This window comes from Thamnophis elegans, chromosome 10 (assembly GCF_009769535.1).
Source record: "Thamnophis elegans isolate rThaEle1 chromosome 10, rThaEle1.pri, whole genome shotgun sequence".
Lineage (NCBI taxonomy): Eukaryota > Metazoa > Chordata > Lepidosauria > Squamata > Colubridae > Thamnophis > Thamnophis elegans.
The window spans coordinates 56,812,462-56,832,869 of record NC_045550.1 but is presented as its reverse complement, the minus strand read 5'-3'; the positions used below and the strand labels follow the sequence as shown (position 1 = coordinate 56,832,869).

The window sequence follows — 20,408 nt, the reverse complement described above, 5'->3', positions numbered from 1 at the left end:
CATGGAGAGCATATGCACCAAAGGAAAATTCTTTCTGTGTCCGATCACACTTGGTCAAGAAAGAATTCTATTTCTATTCTGTTCTGTTCTGTTCTGTTCTGTTCTGTTCTATTCTATTCTATTCTATTCTACTCTACTCTACTCTACTCTACTCTATTCTAATGTAGAATCCTCAAGCTTACATGTAGAGGGCCCAAGACTGAGGAAGACCCAAATGATACACGAAGATGGGAAGGAAGGAAAGGAGTCGTGCACAACTATAAGGGGTGGCACTCATCTCCATTTCAAGGGCCATTGAACCGGTGCTGTACAAAAATGTTTCTGCATTCATGTGGCCAGCATGACATCACTCACAGGGATGAGAAAGAAAAATATGTATCTTTATATCTTCCTTGGAAGGAAGGAAGGAAGGAAGGAAGGAAGGAAGGAAGGAAGGAAGGAAGGAAGGAAGGAAGGAAGGAAGGAAGAAAGGAAGGAAGATTATAATGAGAGGAAGGGATGGTCTGAGGGAAGTCCTGCCTTAGTACTTGGCCACCACAGGTGCCCCGACATGAGTGACATTGAGTTGGCCATGCCCACCCCGGTCACACCCACCCCGGCACTCTTGAGGTCAAACACAACTCTTATGTGGCCCTCGTTGAAATCAAGTTTGACGCCCCTGCATTAGAATAAAACCTATGGATGGAAAGACTTTTTCCTCCCATCTATGAATTACATTCATTGCCTTTTACCTAGTATAATGGGGGGAAATGATGATGCTAAGAAACAAGCTACATGAAACTATTAGCAAACAAAGTAAGAGGTTATATCCCCTTCTCTCTTCCACCCAATATTACATTGCATTAAACAGGACAGATTCAGATGTTTAATAATTCATTTGCAATCAATACAAGGAGCACATTTGATTATGAAAGTGCAAGCAGAGATAACGAATGCACAGTGGCACACAGGGAGAAACTGTGGCTGGACTAAGGATAAGAGTGCTGTGGAGAAAAGGAAGATACTCCGCTAATAGAAAGTTCTCGCCACATTTAACTGCTCCTCACTTCCCTGAATTTACTGAAATTATTTAGCCACTTACTGAGAATTTGAAGATCAAGCATTTCCCCTCGCAAATTGGAGGCGATTGAGAAAAGAGGAAATGGGAAGACTAAGAACACACACAAAAAAGAACTAGAGCAGTGATGGTGAACCTTTTTGTAAAGGCGTGCCAAAATTGTACACATGCACACTATCGTGCATGCACGCATGCCCAGACCTACAAAGGAATGCGCCCCACCCACCTGCACATATCTGCACGACCCTCCTGCATGGAGATGTTTTTGCCTTCCCCAGGCTCCGGAGACTTTCCTGAAGCCTGGGGAGGACAAAAACGGCCTCACCGAAGACCTTCCGAAAGGTGGAAATGGATCATTTCCGAACTTCTGGTTGGCCCATTGGGCTCCTTTTTCTCCGGAAAACCTCCAAAGCCTAGGGATGGGGAAAATGGTTTCCCCAGCCCACTGGAATGCCAAAAATCAGTGCGCATGCTGGAGATGACAGCTGGCATTCCATAGGTTTGCCATCACAGAACTAGAGGGATTTTTTTTAAGTCAAGGAGCTTGAAAAGTTCCCAACCAATAACTTCAAAAGTATATTGACCTCAATTCACCAGGGACTTAGTTTTGTTTTTTTTAATAGGAAGCAAACATTTTCCAGTTTGTTCACAAATGCGGGAATTAGAGAGAAAGGGATTGTCATGCAGGTAACAGGAGATGGTACAGAGCTGATGAGCTGAGATGCATTTGGCTTAATAGGTCACCTGCTACACAAGCCTAATTAAGGTTGTAAATCTCTCAGGGAAGAAAATCCTTTAAATGGAATAGGAGTTATTTCCACGGATAGGATTTCACTGCAGCATGTGTTTTTTGTATCCTGCCCAGATTTGTTGTATGAGATGGAAAGTTTTTAAATATTATGTATATTTATATTGTATATAAACGTGCGCGCGGACACGCACGCACACACACACACACACACTACATGACCAGCATGGTGGTCTAGAGGTGAAGATGCCCACCTCCCACTCAGAAGGTTGAGAAGTCATTCCTCGGCAGGGATAGAGGTTTCTCTATTAGGACTCAAAGAGAAAATATCTGCTGTGAACTCTGCATAAGTGTCTGGAAGGGCATCCTCCAGGGCACACTCAGCTCCATTCAGTCGCCCTGACTCCAGTCAGAAGCAACACATTACACAGTTGTGTGTGTGCATGTGTACACCAGTGATGGGTTACAGGTGGTATGCCCCGATACAGGCGTACTGGAGCCTACCCGGAGCACCGGGTACTGTTCCGGTACGGTGCTCTGGAGGGCCCACCGGCCTGCCCAAGGTCTTTACTGGTCTTTTAAGTCTTTGGTGATTCTGTGCATGCACACGGCACGTACAGCGCCTGTGCGTCCCTCCACTGAGCAGTTGGAGTGTCACGAAGGCTCGCGGAGGTGCTAAGAGGCATGCATGTGCTGCGTGCGTCCATGTGGAGGCCACAGGGCCCGTTCCAACTGTACCAGTTGGAACGGGATCTGGAACCCACCATTGGTGTACATTGGTGTGCATGCGCACACACATATCTCTGTGTGCAAATAAATCCATGCCTTCACCTATTTCCCTAAGCCAAGCAGCCACTAATCTGTAGGAGGAATGGAAAATGCCAGACCTATTGAAACGGCATGTTGTTTCACTAGACAATATCAGGGTGATTGTCTGCACATTAATATGTAGCTGTGCAGAGGCTTGCATAGCAACAACATGGAATGCATCACAAACAAGCCAAGAATTGATTCTCTGAATACTGCTTACATTTCAGAATAACTGTTTTCAATGAAGTAGGTCACACAATTTGGCCAGTGTGCAAGAAAAGCTGTTGAATGCCATTGTTAAAGGATCCTAGCCAGTCACTGCAACCGTTGTCGCTCTTAAAATGCAGGAGGCTCAAATAAGTCAGTTTCTATTACTGTTGCATTGATGTGTTTTGCTATTAATTACTCATCTTTAGTTTCACCTTTAATTGGGCAATAATATCTAATTTTCCTTTCATTTATCATTTATCATTTCTGATTGAGCTGGGGGGTGGGAGCCTGAGGTGGCACTGAAGAAGCAGACTAAATAAAATGCCAGCTCTTGACAGCACTTTTAATGTGTCATAAAAGATAATAGATATGCCAGTCACTCTCATGCTAATGATTTAACATTTTCTTAAGTTTTATTTCATAATATAATATGAGCTGTAAAAATAAGAACACTCTAAGACATTGTTGGATAGTGAAATAAAGATGTTATCAGAAAAGTAACTTAATATTGCATAAGGTAAGTTTTCTTTATCTTTAAAAAAATCTCACAGAATTCATACTTTGAAAGTCCATGATTTATACTTTTAAAAATGCATCCTTGCATCTGTGATATTTTAGATTTATCTATCTACCTATTATTATCTATCCTATCCATCATTATCTATTCTGTCCACCCATCCATCCACCCATCCATCCATCCATCTATCTTGTCCTTTCCTGTCCTATCCATCCATCTATTCACCCACCCATATCCATCCATCCATATACTATCTTATCTATCTATCTATCTATCTATCTATCTATCTATCTATCTATCTATTCATCCATCCATCCATCCATCCATCCATCTACAATTATCTAACCTGTCCGTCCATCCATCCATCTATCTATCTAGTCGTCCTATCCATCCATCCATTCATCATTATCTATCCTATCCTGTCCTATTCATCCATCCATCCATTCATATCTATCTATCTATCTATCTATCTATCTATCTATCTATCTATCTATCTATCTATCTATCTATCTCTATCCATCCATCCATCCATCCATCCAACCAATCCATTTAATGATTTGTGTGTGCCTCTCTGTATGTGTATGGCTTGAGTCAGTCTTGACTCCTGGCACTTGCCTCAACAAGTCTGCATTTTTCTTGGCAAGATATTCAGAAGTGATTTAATATTGCCTGGGGTCTAAGGTTGGGAGAGAGGGACTAGCCCAAGGTCACTTAGCTGTCTTTGTGCCTAAAGCAGGACTAGAACTCATAGTCTCCGAGTCTTCTAATCTGATGAATTCACCACTACACTAAACTGGCTCTCCTATCTAATCTTGCTATCTAAATTTAGGCACTAACAGAAGACATAAAGTAACTATCTTCACAAAGTACTTCTACTGTACCATTAAATAGGAAACTTAGCAGCAATTTGTAAGCCTCATACAGATTAGGCTACAATCCATTCTTACCCAATTAAGGCATGTCTTTCCCTAAAGGCCTTCTGAAAAACAATTCTACCATGTACTACAGTCTATCAGTGACAGAATCTGTTTATAAGAAGCACAGAATTAAGTTCGTTGAATGTTCTTCTAAAGGGCCAACTTTCCATCTTTGGCTTCCTTCCAGAGTTGTTACAGTAGTCATCAATTTATACCATTCATTTAGAAATCGCAATTGGCTACTATTCAGTGCAAATGGCAGGGATGGTATGCAGGTTGTCCTTGACTTACAACCAAAATTGAGCCCAAGATTTCTGTTGCTTAGTGAGACAGTTGTTAAGTGACTTTTGCCCCATTTTATGACCTTTCTTGTCACAGCTGTTAGGTGAATCACTGCAGTTGCTAAGCAAATCATGTGGTTGTTAAATGGCTTTCCCCATTGACTTTGCTTGTCAGATGGTCATCAATATGAACCAGTTGCCAATCATCCAAATTTCAATCACATGACTATGGGGATGCTGCAGCAGTGATGTGAAATGTGAAAAGTCGTCACTTTTTTCATCGTCACTGTAACTTCAAACAGTCATTAAACAAATGATTGCAAGTTGAGGATTATTTGTAATGACTGACTTGAATAATTTTCACTGAACTGCGCCCATATATCATTTAAGATAATAGTGTTCATCTCTAAATCATTAAATAGTTTAGGACTTAGTATAGAAGGCACCATTTCTCCAGATATAAACCTGTCTAACATAGGTTCTGTAGGAGAGGATTTTCTGCAGATGCCTGAAAGGGGCCATTATAATAATTGTTCATTTAACATGTGGGAAAGGGCTTTCTAAGTCACTCCCAAGTTTGAAATGTTTTCCCTTGGAAAGTGATTCTCAGTCTCTCTGCCATTAGAAGAGGAGACAAGGTTCAAATATTTCAGCAGCTTTGTAAATGATACATTAATTTGTGAACTGTTTTTAATTTAGGTTCATATTTTCTACTTTACCTTCTTCAGTGTAATTATCGTCAGTCACCTCACTCAATTGAATACAGTTAAATTGTTACTAACATCAGTCAATGAAATGACTAGCAGATATAAACAAATCAATGAAACGAATATTACTCTCAAATTTTGCCTGGAAATGACTGATGCTACATGTTCTATGCATCTGATGGAAGCAATTTTCTGGACAGTTATCTTTCTAGTCAATCTAATGTCTTTATACTGCTAAACTGCTTCCTTCCTTGCTTTGCTGAGATCAGGCCAAACATTGATTTTTTTCTTTAAAATTTTTTTTATTATTATTTGCATGTAAATATATTGAATACAGTGTGATTGTCCTAACGTTTCACTTGCCATGAAAACCAATGTGAAAAACAAATATCATATATACTATTTACACAGTGCTCGCATTGTAGATTTATTTTTGACCATCATATTCATTGTAATACACTGGTGCATATATAATATCGCTTTCCAAGTCCACCTAACCAATTTTTTCTCTATTCCAACTTCCACCTTGTGCTTCTAACCATTGGTAGAATCTGTTCCATGCATCATAATATTCTGTCTCTCCTTTGTCTTTTATTCTTAACGTCAGTCTATCCATTTCTGCACAGACTAAAATCTTCCTTATCATCTCCTCCTCTGAAATCAATCAAATGTTGATTTTTCTACTCTCATAATATACACTTATGTAAACTTATATGGTGTATGACCTTGCAACCACATTAATGCAAAAGAACACTGAACATTCATAAGAATTAGAAAAAAAAATTCAAGTACCCATAAAAAAAACCCGGACATGATCCATCCATTGCAATGACTTAAACACAAACTTGTTGACTTCCTTCTAACAAAGGTAACATGAAAAGGTGACCTATTTTGAATGCAACAGTTTGATTGATTGACTAGTTCCAGGAATAACATTAACAAAATAAATCATAGCAGCTGCAGGCAACAAACATTTCACAAACACATGCCATGAAGTGGTGACTTCATCACTACCCCATTCATTCCACATTAACCAGCCTCAAGGACCCAAGGGCTCTGAAGGTGTCACAAAGAAAATGAAGACTCCCCAAAGCAGTTTATTCATTTTATCAAACATAAAAAGACTGTGAAAGGTGTATAGAGACATTTCAGAAAATCTGATGCAATAACAAGTTCAGAATCTGTCTCTTAACAGATGTCACCTTTTGACACATCTCACTCATTATTTTAGATGGATGGTAGAACTTAGGCAATCATCTCATTCAATGGATGGGGTACCTAAAACCCATTTGCCATTGGACTTCATCTGGGCTGATTTTTTAACTTCCTGATCTAGTTTACAACTCTGCCATTTTTTGCTATTGTTCATCCAAACCATAAGTGTGATGATCCTGCTTAGCTTTTTGAAACTAGCTAAAATTGATTAGGTACATTATTTAGATCTAGATGGGAATCACTTATACCTAAATTCCACCAGCTCACAGGAGACTGTAACCTTCTCTGCAAAGTAATGAATTATTTATTCAAGCTTTAGAGAATACTTCATATTGAGGGGGAAAACAGGGCTGTGGGATTTAAACCTGTTTTCCAGCTCTTGGAGCAGAGCAGACAAGAAGGGAAACTAAATTCAGTCAAATATGATTAAGACTAACTATGTGAGTGGAAGAATGTCTTCCAAGCAATCAATTTGGTATCTGAATTAATCCTGGATGCTCATGTTTAAATTAAAGTTCTTCCTGCCATAACTGTCTGAGAGACCCAATGCAAATGTGGTCCAACTTCTAATGTGCCTATTAAATATTGCTTGTTTACAGGAACTGTCAGAGTTTGATGCAGCAATCACACCCAGAAAGCACACCCAGGTAACTGATTCAGCAGGATTCATTAACTTCTCTTTATATATAATATAACACATGGAGTATACAATTCCAAAACAGGTGTTTCCAATGCATTAGCAAATACAAGCAAACACAAGCAGAGGAGAGAACAGTTTCAGTTTCAGTTCAGAGCAGCAGGCTAGTTTTGAGCTCAGCACAGACTCAGAGCTTTAGTACAGAACAGGTAAGCTAAGCCACACCAGAGGTGGCTTCCTACCAGTTCGCATCTATTCGGTAGAACCGGTTCATCAAATCTACCAACCAGTTAGAAGAGGTTCCACCAGTGCACCCGGAAAGCAGGCCACACCTACAGAAGAGGTTTCAAAAAATTTTGGATATGGTCCCTGGATATGATTATTCTACACTATCATGCACATATTTATAAAACTCAGTGTCTCTGTGAAAGGTAAGGATGATTACTGCATTTGTGGTGCAATCAGAACATTGCGTGTGTTGAAGTTGTTTTAACGCAAACCAAAGATGCCTTTTAAAAAACAAGTTTACATCATATTCTTATGCATGCCAGTGCTGTGTGTGAGGTAATTTAAGGTGGTTCTGGCAAGTGTCATCGGCATCTTCATATCCAGTCACATGGGCGGCAAGCCACTCCCATCCAGTGACATGGGCAGCAAGCCACTCCCACAAAGGAGGCCACACCCACAGAGTAGGTTCGAACAATTTTTGAAACCCACCACTGAGCCACACCCAGGCTCCTTGCTGTCTCCTTGTTGTTCACACAACAAATACTGTTTCAGTTTCCAAACAGCCCTCATTGGCTGACCTTGTTGCTATGTCTATTCCAGTCTAAAATATTCCTACTCTGTCAGAAACACTGTGAGGAGAAAATCTGCTTGGGCGGAAGAGACAAAGGAGAGAAATGTCCTGGAGCAAATTTTGGATGAAATCTCATTCTAAGTCAGCTATAGATCTAGGAGGGTATCAAGGAGCTTTTATTATCTAAGGAAATTGTAAGTAAATTAACTTCCAGTTTTAATAGAATTGAATGGGAACTTTAAGCAAAGCTAAATAAAAACAACTAGAGCTTCTCTTAGAAACAACAAAGTCCAATTCACCCCCAAACTTTCCCTCTGCTTTCATAATTTCTCTTTCAAATTCATCTACTATTTCCATAGAAAGTAAGGCCAGTGCAAAGAGAAGTTTGGGAAAAGCTGGATTTATAGCCAAGCAATGTATTTTTATAGTTTAAAAAGTAATGTCAATGCTTGAGCAATTGAGCAATTGGCTTCCATGAATAAAACCTGGGAGTTGTTAAAATATGACAGTGAGACTTTTCTTTGAAAGCCCTCTACAAGACTTCTGCTTTTCTTGAGGCTCCTGTGTCAGATCGTGATAACCAACATTTCCTGCGAAACACTATGAAGGAACCATATATTAACAAAATGTCAAGGTTAACAATGGTGTTCAAGCTGAACAAATATTCTCCCACTACACAAATATCTCCATCTCTGCTCTCTCTAAAATCTTTTTAGTCACAAAAAGGAATTATTAAAATTTGTTCTTTGTAAATAAACCAGGTTATGATGTACTGAACATATTGCTGTAGAGCCTATATTCCAGTTGTTGGCTCACCCCCAAAAAGCAATTATAACTCAAGGCCCATGGACCAGATGCGACTTGCAGAGTTCTTAGATCTGGCCTGTGGGGCCACCCTGGAAACGATTTATACACGGTGCCTCTCCCAGTGAAAACAAAGCTAGGGAAGACCATGTAAGGTCCTCCCAAGCTCAGTGTTCACTGGCGGAGCATTCGGGCCATCATAGGCATCTCAGGCATGAGTGATGTTGAGCTGGTCCCACCCACCTTGGCCTACCTCTATCCCCTGAGTTCAAACACAACCTGATGCGGCCTTCAATGAATCAAGTTTGACACCAGTGCATTAAAGTATCTGAGAGATCACCTCTTCCTGATTACATCGTCCTGTAAGCCCTATGGGAATGGAAGAGTTTATCTCCAGCACTATTTTCAGATCCCTGCAACCTTTTCCAAGAAATCTGTTCTTCCACGTATCTGTATGTATTTAACAATTCATTTGGTGGGGTTGTAAATCACCTTGAGACTAAATCGTTTTGCCTGCTCAATCCTAAAGGAAGTATCATAACCTTGCAACATGTGTTTTAAATGGGTATGTTTTAGTTGAAGACTGGCACATAGTCATTTAAGCAAGTAAGATGATTAAAGGTCTTGCTTTGACGATTTCAGGTGTGGCTCGGTGTAAATAAAGGCAGAGTCCAGGTATTTGCCTCCACAAGCTTTACATGTTTATTCAGCTGAATAAAGATGTCCCCCTCAAAGTAAGAGGGAACTCTGAACATATTTGACACTCATATTTATATGTTTGCTGCATTGTCCACTTCTCCACACAGAAGGACTATTCCACTGTGGGATTACAAACATATTATCTTTCAACAATGTACTTTATATTGTTGGGATGGCTCAGATTCTTTCAGCTATATGCTCCTACAGTGAAGAAGAAATAGAGGGTATGACTTCTATTTGTCACTTGCTCTTCTGCTTGGCTAGTGTTTAGATATATTTTTAAGGGTTTTCAAAATATATAGCTCTTGGTGCCTGGTCTGCTCTTTTTGCGTCTGAAAGTTGATATGAATTTCTTTTCTTTTTAGGTTTATTTGATTTTACTTGTTTCACTTTTTTTAAAAAAATAACTACTGGATTAGGGCTGTAATAAACTTTTGCATTGTACTGGGTGAAGTTCCTGCAGCTTCTTGATCTATTCCAGTCCCTGAGATTCTGTAGTAAATACTCTGAAGTGAGAAAATGAAAGTTCAGAAGGTGTCATTAGCACCACAGAGCAAAAACAGGAAAAAAAGTTTTAAAGGCAAGAAGGAAAGGGGAAATTATTCCGTTATTCCTGAGTTATCTCCAGCACTATTTCCAGCTTGTCTGGGGCCAAGAACTGAGTACATCCTTTTATAGTTAGTAGGAGAGAGAGGAAGAGAAGATTGAGAGGTTGGCTTTGGTCAACCTATCCAAGTACAAGTAATTATATAACCACAATATCTTTCTTGCTCAAATAATTGTGGGGGGGGGAGGAAGGGAGGAAGGAAGGAAGAAGGATCCTCAAACTCTGAAAATTCTCTCTAGTGAAACAAAAAGTCTGAAATAATAATTTAAATAGCTTAAAGAAGTTAAATACCACAATTTTTCAATTTTTGCATAAATGCTTCTTTGTGACACACATTTTGCTTCCTAATCTTAAATTTTACTTTAAAAATATGAGAATTCAAGGCTATAAGACTGTTCAATGTACCCTATTGTGAAAATGGACAGCGTGCCCAGGATCTGTATTTCAACAATCTTAGCACTGAGACAAAAAAAAAGATCTTTCATTAAAAATATTATCCTTATTTGCTAGGGGTAAGGAATAATCACAATGCTAGATCTGAACAAAGTGTCAACAGGGGCTCCACAATGAAAGTGCTTGCTCTTCAAGTAGCATAAACTTACAGGGCTGGATATATTATTGTGTGCCTTTATAAGCCATTGTCTAAGCCAGGGATGTCAAAATCAAGGCCCGCAGGCTGAATCTGGCCCACGGGGTGCTTAGATCTGGCTCGCAGGCCTGCCTTGATAAAAGCAAAGCACCGGTCTGTGGTGCCTCTGCCAGTGAAAATGAGTTTGGGAGGGCACCATGTGCCTGCCCAGGCTCTGTTTTCGATTGCAACTGTCTCCTGCAGCCCTCTACCAGCAAAAACAGAAGCCAGGGAGGCAGAGAACTGCAGGAAGAATCTACAGCCAAAAATGAAGGCCAGGCGGGCCATGTGTGGCCTCCCCAAGCTCCGTTTCTGCTGGCAGAGGGCTACAGGAGGCCATCATGGCCGAAAATGGAGCCTCAATGAGTGATGTCAACCTGGCCATGCCCATCCTGGCCACACACCCTTCCCCCAGCCCTCTGAGGTCAAACACAACCCTGATGCAGCCCACAATGAGATTGAGTTTGACACCCTGGTCTAAGCACATCAATCAATAGAAACACAGTATAAGTATAAGGCATGAGATATCTAAATTCAAGCCAAATGGGTCTTGAATTTAACCTTCAAATCCCATCATTGGCATAATGGTAAAGGCTTTTTTCCCCCTCCTCCTTCAGTTATTCAATTCTGATATGTAAAAAAAGAAGATAACTTCTATAGTGCAATTTTTGTTCTTGGTGGAGATTTTATGGTGTTAGTCATTTTCAGCATGCTGGGAATACTTTAACTTTTGTATATTGTATACTCTTTAAGCTTCCAAGAATTGTCAGCTTGTAGGAGGATGTAAGTTTAATAAATGAATTAAATTTTTTAAAAAAGATTTCTTTTGCATGACATTTTCCAGAACATCAAGTTCAGCACTAAAGGTGTTGTGGAATGGATGAGCAATGGGACACCGCAGAGAAGATGTAACATTGTCCTATTTGATTTTGTACACTTCCTCGTTCTTCATACCCCAGGTTCATTCCTTTCATTTTCTGGTTTATTTTATTTTTTTCCACATGTCATTTCTTATACAGCTCTTCTTCTACATTATGCATTTTTTACCTGCACTTCTCCTAGAGCTTGCAGCTTGGCAAGCCGTTATTTCTTGCTCTGATATTTTCTTTTTCCACATCTTTCCCCCTTGTACGCATTTGATCCTATTCTAGAGTCTTAGCTGAATGGAAAGGATGCTTGTTGCTTATTTGAGATCACACAAATGACCATCTGTCCTTTTTCTGCAATATTTTCAAAACATTTTTAGTCTCAGAGAACTCAATCACACAAGTTCTCATGCAAGAATGGGGAGGTCTGGTGAGATTTCAGTATCCCCCCCACCTCACATTATCTCATGAGTGCAGCTTAGTGGCAGCATTTCCAATTACAACATCAACTGACATCTCAATTTGGACATGAGGCATTTTCAGCCTAATCTATTACAAGCGATTATTAAATCGGATGATAATAAACACCGCTGCAATAAAAACCCTATCATTTTTTTAAAAAATAAAATACTGTTAATCATATGAAAACTTAAATGGAATAAAGACTTAGAAAATAGTATTTAGTCCTAGTTCATACCCTGTTTCCCTGAAAAAGGACTAAACTGGAAAATCAGCCTCAGCATGATTTTTCAGGATGCTCATAATTACTGTATTTTCCCCAAAATAAGACCTAACCAGAAAATAAGCCACAATGCATCTTTTGGAGCAAAAAATAATATAAGACCCAGTCTTATTTTCGGGAAAACAACACACACACACACACACACACACACACACACACACATGTTTATAACGTTTGCATAGAAAGTTCACAATGCAATCTGATTCAGAGCCGAAATGCCTGACTTCTCCTTGGGAAGAACCTCAAACTCCCTCTGGAACCCAAAAGGCACTATCAATGGGCGAGCCAAGCTAACAGTCCCTTTTTCTTTGTTGACATAGGGTGATCCTAATGAGTTGGAGAGCAACCAAATGTGGCCTGTCTAGGAAAACAGATTGATGGTAAAATCCTCCAATACCAAATCACACTGCAATTGTCCTGAGACATAAGAACTCAAGATCTAACAACCAGCCTCTAGTGAATGTTGGGCCTTCTATCATATAGGAGAGATCTGTGGTCGTTATAGAGGCCAAACACCTGAGCTGACCCAGGAACTTTATTGCCAGTGGCAAGTTAAAGTCTCCAAGGACAATCAGCCTCAGGCACTCACTGCTAACCTGGCAATGGACTCTAGCAATTCAGGCAGGGATGTTGCTAGATACCAGGGAAGATGATAGGTACATCAGCATTATTCTCAACTGTTGGAAAGGGAAGGAAAATCTTCTAAGGGTTAGGAAGCCCTCAAAAAGACCTGTTGAGTATGCACATTCTTTGGGCCATGGTTAGACACGAGGATGCTGATATCTCTTCTCACAAGAAGCACTATCAGAAACATTTTGCCCTCCTTTGCCAAAAATGAAAGGAAGAAGTCACTATGATTCTGCTACAAGAAAATGTATAAACAGAGTTTAGGATTGTGCACTTATTCTTCAACAGCACGCAGCACCATCTAAAATACATTGTTGATTCCTTTATCCAGAGCATATTAATCTTCCCTGAATCAATCATTACCTTCATGCACACCTATATTACCTGTCCCATAGTATATAGACAAATATATTTTAACAAGCTATAGACTTAGGCCGTTTATATAAATTCCCCAAAATAATCCTGTGGTTAGAAAAGTCACGAACAATTGATTTGGGGAGCTTATAAGTGATTGTATTCTCACAATGAACAGATGTATCACAGTTGAATTCATGCTTGTTCTAAACTACCTCATATTGGCACTGTCACCTGCCTTTCCAAGTTTTAGTTAGAAGAAAATAAAAGCATTGAAAGTATGTAACAGCTCAGATATGCAGTTTTTAAAATGTTTCAAAAAATGTTTCAATATTATTTGTTTTTTAAAAAACAGATCTTTCTTCCCAAGGTGGCGCAGTGGTTAAATGCAGCACTGCAGGCTGACTGCTAGATCAGTAGTTCAGCGGTTCAAATCTCACCGGCTCAGGGTTGACTCAGCCTTCCATCCTTCCGAGGTGGGTAAAATGAGGACCCAGATTGTTGTTGGGGGCAATATGCTGACTCTGTAAACCGCTTAGAGAGGCCTGAAAGGCCTATGAAGCGGTATATAAGTCTACTGTTATTGCTATTGCTATATTCTTTCTAAATGCCTTGATATACCTATAGTTTCAGCAATCATTCAAAATTATATTGCCTCAGTTCAGGACAGCAAACATAATTCAAAAACTTGAAGTCCTTAGAAATATCTGCCAAGATCATAATGAAAAATAATAGTGTCACTTCTTAAATCATCAAACTTTAGAAATGATCACGAATTCCAAATTTGTCCTGATTAAAAAATATCTGGAGGATTAACTCTGAGCCACAGGACAGGAAATCAGTAATACTTCACGCAAAAAGTTGGAACAAGAAAAACAGTCCATTCCTCAAACACCGAGGAACAATATGTCCAATTTGCTAGGTAGTTAATTTTTTTCCATTAATAACTTGGATTTATTCTCTCATAAATGAGTGTGTGGAAGTTAGAGTATGTGTCCTAATGAATTAGACAAATAAAAATTTGAAACAGAAACCCACAAAGTTGGATTTTTGTATTTCACAGAATAATCATCTCCCAATTGCTCAGATGATTTTCTACAATATTCATTGTAGAATTATTTGCAATTAGCAACATAAAATAACAATCTCGAAAGCCTAACATATTTTATCTACATTATTTTATTCGAAACAAAATTCAGGTAGGATTATTTTGCATTTCTTTCTGATACTTTCTCAGGACTGGATAATTATTTCTAAAATTCTTCCTGTAATAATTCAACCATTTCTGCCAAGCTTGGTCTACATTCTTTCACAAGTTATATGTAGTTGCATTGAATAAATGATTCAAAAAGCATATTCCCATATGTTAATGAAGTGCCAATTCAAGGAAACAGAAGCCTCCTAATTTATTTCAGAAAAAAAAAGGCTAGATAAGAAAGGTAGTATCATTGCACTCTGCGTTGAAAATTCCTAGGTTCAACATCCTGGATACTATTCTAGAGCTAACTAACATAGTCCTCTAACTAAGAATCAGTTTACTATGGAATTTACAATTAATAGTATAATGTGAGGGAAATAGGAGAATGAAGGAGGATTAAATATGTTTGCTGGCCTTGAATTATTTATAAAAAAATAATAAAGCTGGGATAACAATAATATAAAATATAAAATATTTGTTTAAATGGGGACCAGCTATTTTAATTACTAATCAGAGAATTTGATCAAGATACTTACATAAACAATGACAAAAAAAAATTAAAAATGTAAGCTTTAGATTTTAAACTTGATGGCCATTTTTCAACAATTTAAAGGGGAATAGGTTCCTTTCCTTTAACTAGACTTTTCAGGACTTTTTATAGAACAGTTATAGCAGTTTAAATTATCGGTAAGATTTCCCAAAGAAGCTCAGAAATCTTATTTTTCGAAGTATATTACATATACAGAATTGCGGGAATAAACAGTAAGAATCTATTGTGATTGGATGTCTGTGATTACGTGGATTATCCGGTGCCTGGGAATTGATTTATTTCCTATTTCATTAATAGGGCTATGTTTATTTATTTATTAGTTAAATTAATATGGACACCCATCTCAGTTTCATCACTCTGAGTGTGTTGATCAAATTCCCCAATTAGGAATTAAAGTAGCTGGTCCCCATTTAAACATATATTTTACGTCATTTTTATTCCACCTTTATTATTATTTTTATAAATGACTCAAAGCAGCAAACATCTTCCTTCGTCCTATTTCCCCTACTAATTGTACATTTCATGGCAAAGTGATTCAATATGTGTATTACCATTAAAATATTTAAAAAATGAAACAATAGAAACAGTAAAACAAACAAAAACACTAAAATCATCCAAATTAAATATACTTAGCAGCCAGATACTTGGCCAAAATCTTCCTTCGTCCTATTTCCCCTCACAATGTACTAATTGTACATTTCATGGCAAAGTGATTCAATATGTGTATTACCATTAAAATATTTTAAAAAATGAAACAATAGAAACAGTAAAACAAACAAAAACACTAAAATCATCCAAATTAAATATATTTAGCAGCCAGATACTTGGCCAAAAATGGGATCTTTGACACGCTTAGTGTCAAGCTCAGGGTTTTTAGGGTTTAACAGAATTAGGGCAAGTGCAATCTCTGAGGGGCTGGTATTTCACGGAGGTATTTCACTGAGGAAAAAGCCGGTCTTCTGGTCTCCGCCAACCAACATTATTTGACTAGGGATCGGTAGCATGTTCATTCCGCTGGTCTTGTTGGAGGGGCAGTGTCTCTTGCATAAAGGTGATCCCTCAGGTATCCTGGTCCCAAGCCATATGCTGTGCCTTCCAAAACAAGAGATATCCCTGTATATCTATTGCTTTGGAAGGCACAACATATGGTTTGGGACCAGGATACCCAAGGGATGGCCATTCAGAAGGAGTAAACTATCAGTCTGCCTCCACCAATCCTTCCCTAATACCTCATTTCCTCAAAAATATATATTAGAGGAAAAAATATGGAGAAATGAAAGCCAGTGCGAAAGGCAGTCAGTGAATCCATGATTACCTGGGTTTACATTTCGATAGAGCTGTATGTGCAGCTTGTAATGAGCTCAGGAGAAACTTGACTAATATAATCTTCTCTGCTTCTTTTTAAATCTTTGTAGTAATACTACCACAGCTGTTTCACTAAGGAAGGGAAACTAAGGGTGATCAGTTGGATTAACAAATGTGTGACCAGATTGTATATTACCACCTATTGCATATAATTACTTTTGTTCTGCTAAGCAGAAAGTATCTTCAAATTTATAATTAGATTGTTCTCTTCTAAATAACATATCCAACCACCCACCCCTCATTTATATTTTAGTTTATAGATTTAAAATGTAATGGCTGTATGGACTGTAAATAGAGCTATCCTACATCCTGTACCCAGAAGTACACAAAACAGAAACAATAAATTTATGCTAAACAGAAAGATGATTTTGCAAGCTGACCACACACACAGTTTTAAATTAATGCATCACATGTCTCGAGGGATTTTGAATCAATACTTAATTGCACTGAGGAAGTGAAGAATACATTAAGTAGTCATGCAAATATATGTGATACAAATCAAAGCAAGAGTCTGGATACTGAACTTTGTGTTACACACAAGTGTTAAATTGCACTGTTCATTTTGCCAGCAAAAAGGGGAAGGATTCCCAGGTGAAGAAATATACAATAATGCAATTTATTATTACGGACTTAGACTAGTAGCAAAATATACAGCTTCCTCACATTTCAAGAACTGATTTCATTCAAAGCCAACACCAAGGGAAGTGAAATCTCAATTTTTTAAAAAAATCTTTAAGCCAGTGCATCCTTTTGTAATCACCCAATAAAAGCAGAGAGTTGATATCCAAAGAAGAAGCCAATAACAGGAACCCATGAGCCCACATTGAGTGTTGAAGAAACAATCTAAAGCCACACGACTAAGCAATCTTCCCTCAGTTTAAGGCAAACCAGAGTTTACAAATCACACATCCCTTTATCACTCTGTATTACGTACTCTGATGCTTCTAAAACCGTTGATAACTGCCAGTAGAATTAAATGCATCTTATGACGCCCTTCAGAGGAACTCAGAAAACAAAAGGTCAAATTCATTATTTAGAAGCATTTACAGCTACTAATCTAAGCCTTCTGCAATCTAATGCCCTAGACTGGATAATTAAAAAGAAAAGAAATGCAAATACATGCAGTTGCCACATTGCACAACAGTCAATTCCAGTAGACCTCTCTCAAAGAAAACTACATCACAGTGTCCATGAAGTCACCAGAAACTGCATTTGAAAGAGGTTTTAATTTTTCCAGCTATGGCCAGTTTGAAGAAACTTAAAGGTTGAGGATTCCTAAACCTATATCGTGACTAAGAAACAGACTTTCCAATTCGATTGCATTCATGTAAACAACACGGCCTCAATGTTCTATTCCATAACGAAAGCTACCAAACATTTTCCCTTTGAAATAGTTTCTTCTGTCTGGAATTATCTTAAGCTGTAGTAATACATTTCAGCTTTCAGGTGCCATGCTAAATATAAAAGCTGACATTGGCAGTGATTAACATTTCTCAAACATTCTTATTATCCAGAAATACATAATGAACCTGTCAGAACAGTATTCACGTTTTTGTCTCCTGGAAAACAGAAACAATTTCATCTCATCTTGCACTTGCCATTCACTTTAAATTACTTGACAATATGTACAACTAATTACTCTAATATTCACAGAAAATACAAGCAGGCAGCAACCACGTACCGTTCCAAAAGATTGGATTTTTTTTTCTTTGACATCAGAACAGAATGCAATTGCAGGTTACTCCACACAATGATAAATTCAAATCAACCAAATAACAATAATTCCTTTACTATAAAGCAGAGGTCTCCAAACTTGGCAACTTTAAGACTTGTGGACTTCAACTCCCAGAATTCTCCAGCTGGCTGCAGAATTCTGGGAGTTTGAAGTCCACAAGTCTTAAAGTTGCCAAGTTTGGAGACCCCTGCTATAGAGCAACACTAAAAAAAAGAAGAACCACGATCTTTTGACATCTACCTCTAAATCCACCTCTGCATCCACATCTATATCTACAACCTTCTAATCAAGAGAAAAAGAACCACACAAGGCAAGTATTAAAGAAAAATCTTGCTTACCAAGTACCCCAAGTCGGTAGTTGACGGTGATGACTATCACGTTGCCATAACTTGCGAGCACACTGCCATCATATAAATTTCCAGTGCCTTCCATGTAAGACCCTCCGTGAATATACACCATGACTGGTTTAGGTCCCCCACTATCTCGAATGTCTGCAAGAAAAATATTAAGAAACATGATATCTCAAGAATTTTGTGATGTGCATAGACATCTTGCTATAAGTTGTTTTTCATTTTTCCAAGCTGTTTTTTATAATGTTTCCCAAGCAACATATGTAAATTATTGCAACTTTTTCTGCTGTAGGCTGAGGTAGGTAACATCTATCCAAAATTGGAAGATAGAATAGAATAGAATAGAATAGAATAGGATAGGAATAGAATTCTTTATTGCCCAAGTGTGATTGGACACACACAAGGAATTTGTCTTTGGTGCAGATACTCTCAATGTATCTTAGAAAGATAAGTATTGTAGGATTTTGTTAGTACTTGGATGGAGAATCATCAAGAAATTTCAGATCTCTAGGCTAGAGAGTGAAGCCAAACAAAGCTTGAAAAAGGCAATGGTAAACCACCATTTTTTTACATTTAAACAATTTTCAAGCAAGTTTATCTTTTCATTTACTGAACTTTAATAGCTATTATAGTGTTTTCGTTGAATAAGCATTAGATCATGAAATTATAATAATATGAAACCTAAACACAATTGTTCTTTTCGAAAATGGAAATTAAGAATGATTGTATTTTTTTACAAAAAAATGTTCAGTTTTTTCTTGCTTCTAGATTCACCATCAGAATTTAGGAAACATCCAACAGAAATCTGGGTTCTTTTCCTCCAGAATACCTCTACATTGCAAATCTAGAATGATAAATGTCAGTTGCTTAGGCAAGCTAAGCTTTGTATGTGTACAATTTATGCGGCCACTGATCTTAGAAAAATGACTCTTTAAATCTACAATTTAAGGGACCAACCATAGCACTCAAAAACACAAACACAAATCTGACTCTTAAAAGGCAACATTAACCAGCAGAGCTCGCCTGACCATCTGGATCAAAAAAGATGGGGGAACAGCAAATTCTTTTAAGGCCTTAGAAAAGGCTAACTGCGTTGTAGACATCTGGATCGTGGGAAGAAGGCTGTTCCATAACGCTGGCACTGGTACCCAGGAAGCTGATTAGGCTTATTTAAAAAAAATGGATTTAGATGCCGGACTTTCAGTCTGTGAGCTTGAAAATGTACTGCTTCCTCAACAATAATAGAGCTTCCCTAAGATCACACGTAATGTCAAAGAATCCAGAATTACAACAGAATCTACCATCCCTGAATGTGCTATGGTAATTGGCTGGGTCTAAGAATCACTGTTTTTAGATGTTTGTCTATCTGTCCAGAGCTTAGAATGGTTGATATTCCTAGACTTTGTATATAAACTGTGCAAAGTAGCACTAGAGACAACTTATTAGGTTACTGTTCCAATCAGAACGTAGGTGTGATAGAGACATCTTCAGGATGCAGACAGATCAAATTGGTTAGATCTGATTAGAAGGCTACTTCTCTGGAATGACATAGGGCAGGGGTGTCATACTTGATTTCATTGAGGGCCACATCAGAGTTTCATTGACAGCAGCCCTCCCGAGCTTCGTGTTTGCTGGCAGAGGCCCTGCCGGCAGGTCCTTCTCTGCTTCCAGGGCAGCCCCGTAGGACAGATCTAAGCACCCCATGGGCCGGATCCAGCTTCCAGGCCTTGAGTTTGACACCCCTGGCATACACTAACCAGTGGTGGGTTTCAATTTATTTTACTACCAGTTCGCTTGTGTGTACTACACTTCTGTGTCTGTGCAGAAGCATCTGAGTGGGTGGGCGGAGTCTCCCGCCACCACCACTACTGATTTTCCAGATCTGGGCTGAACCAACAGAAACCCATCACTGACCCTAACCCTACTTGTGCAGGGGTTTGGACTAGAAGATCTCCAAGGTCGCTTCCCACTTGGTTATTCTATTC

General features: G+C 38.5%; 1 protein-coding gene across 1 annotated transcript in view; it reads right to left on the bottom strand.

Moving 5' to 3' along the window:
• NLGN1 (neuroligin 1) overlaps window positions 1–20,408 on the bottom strand; it is a 545,726-nt gene that overhangs the window by 323,354 nt on the left and 201,964 nt on the right. Inside the window, 1 exon segment of the mRNA XM_032225531.1 lies at window positions 18,412–18,564. Within this exon segment, the coding sequence (XP_032081422.1) occupies window positions 18,412–18,564 (153 nt within the window).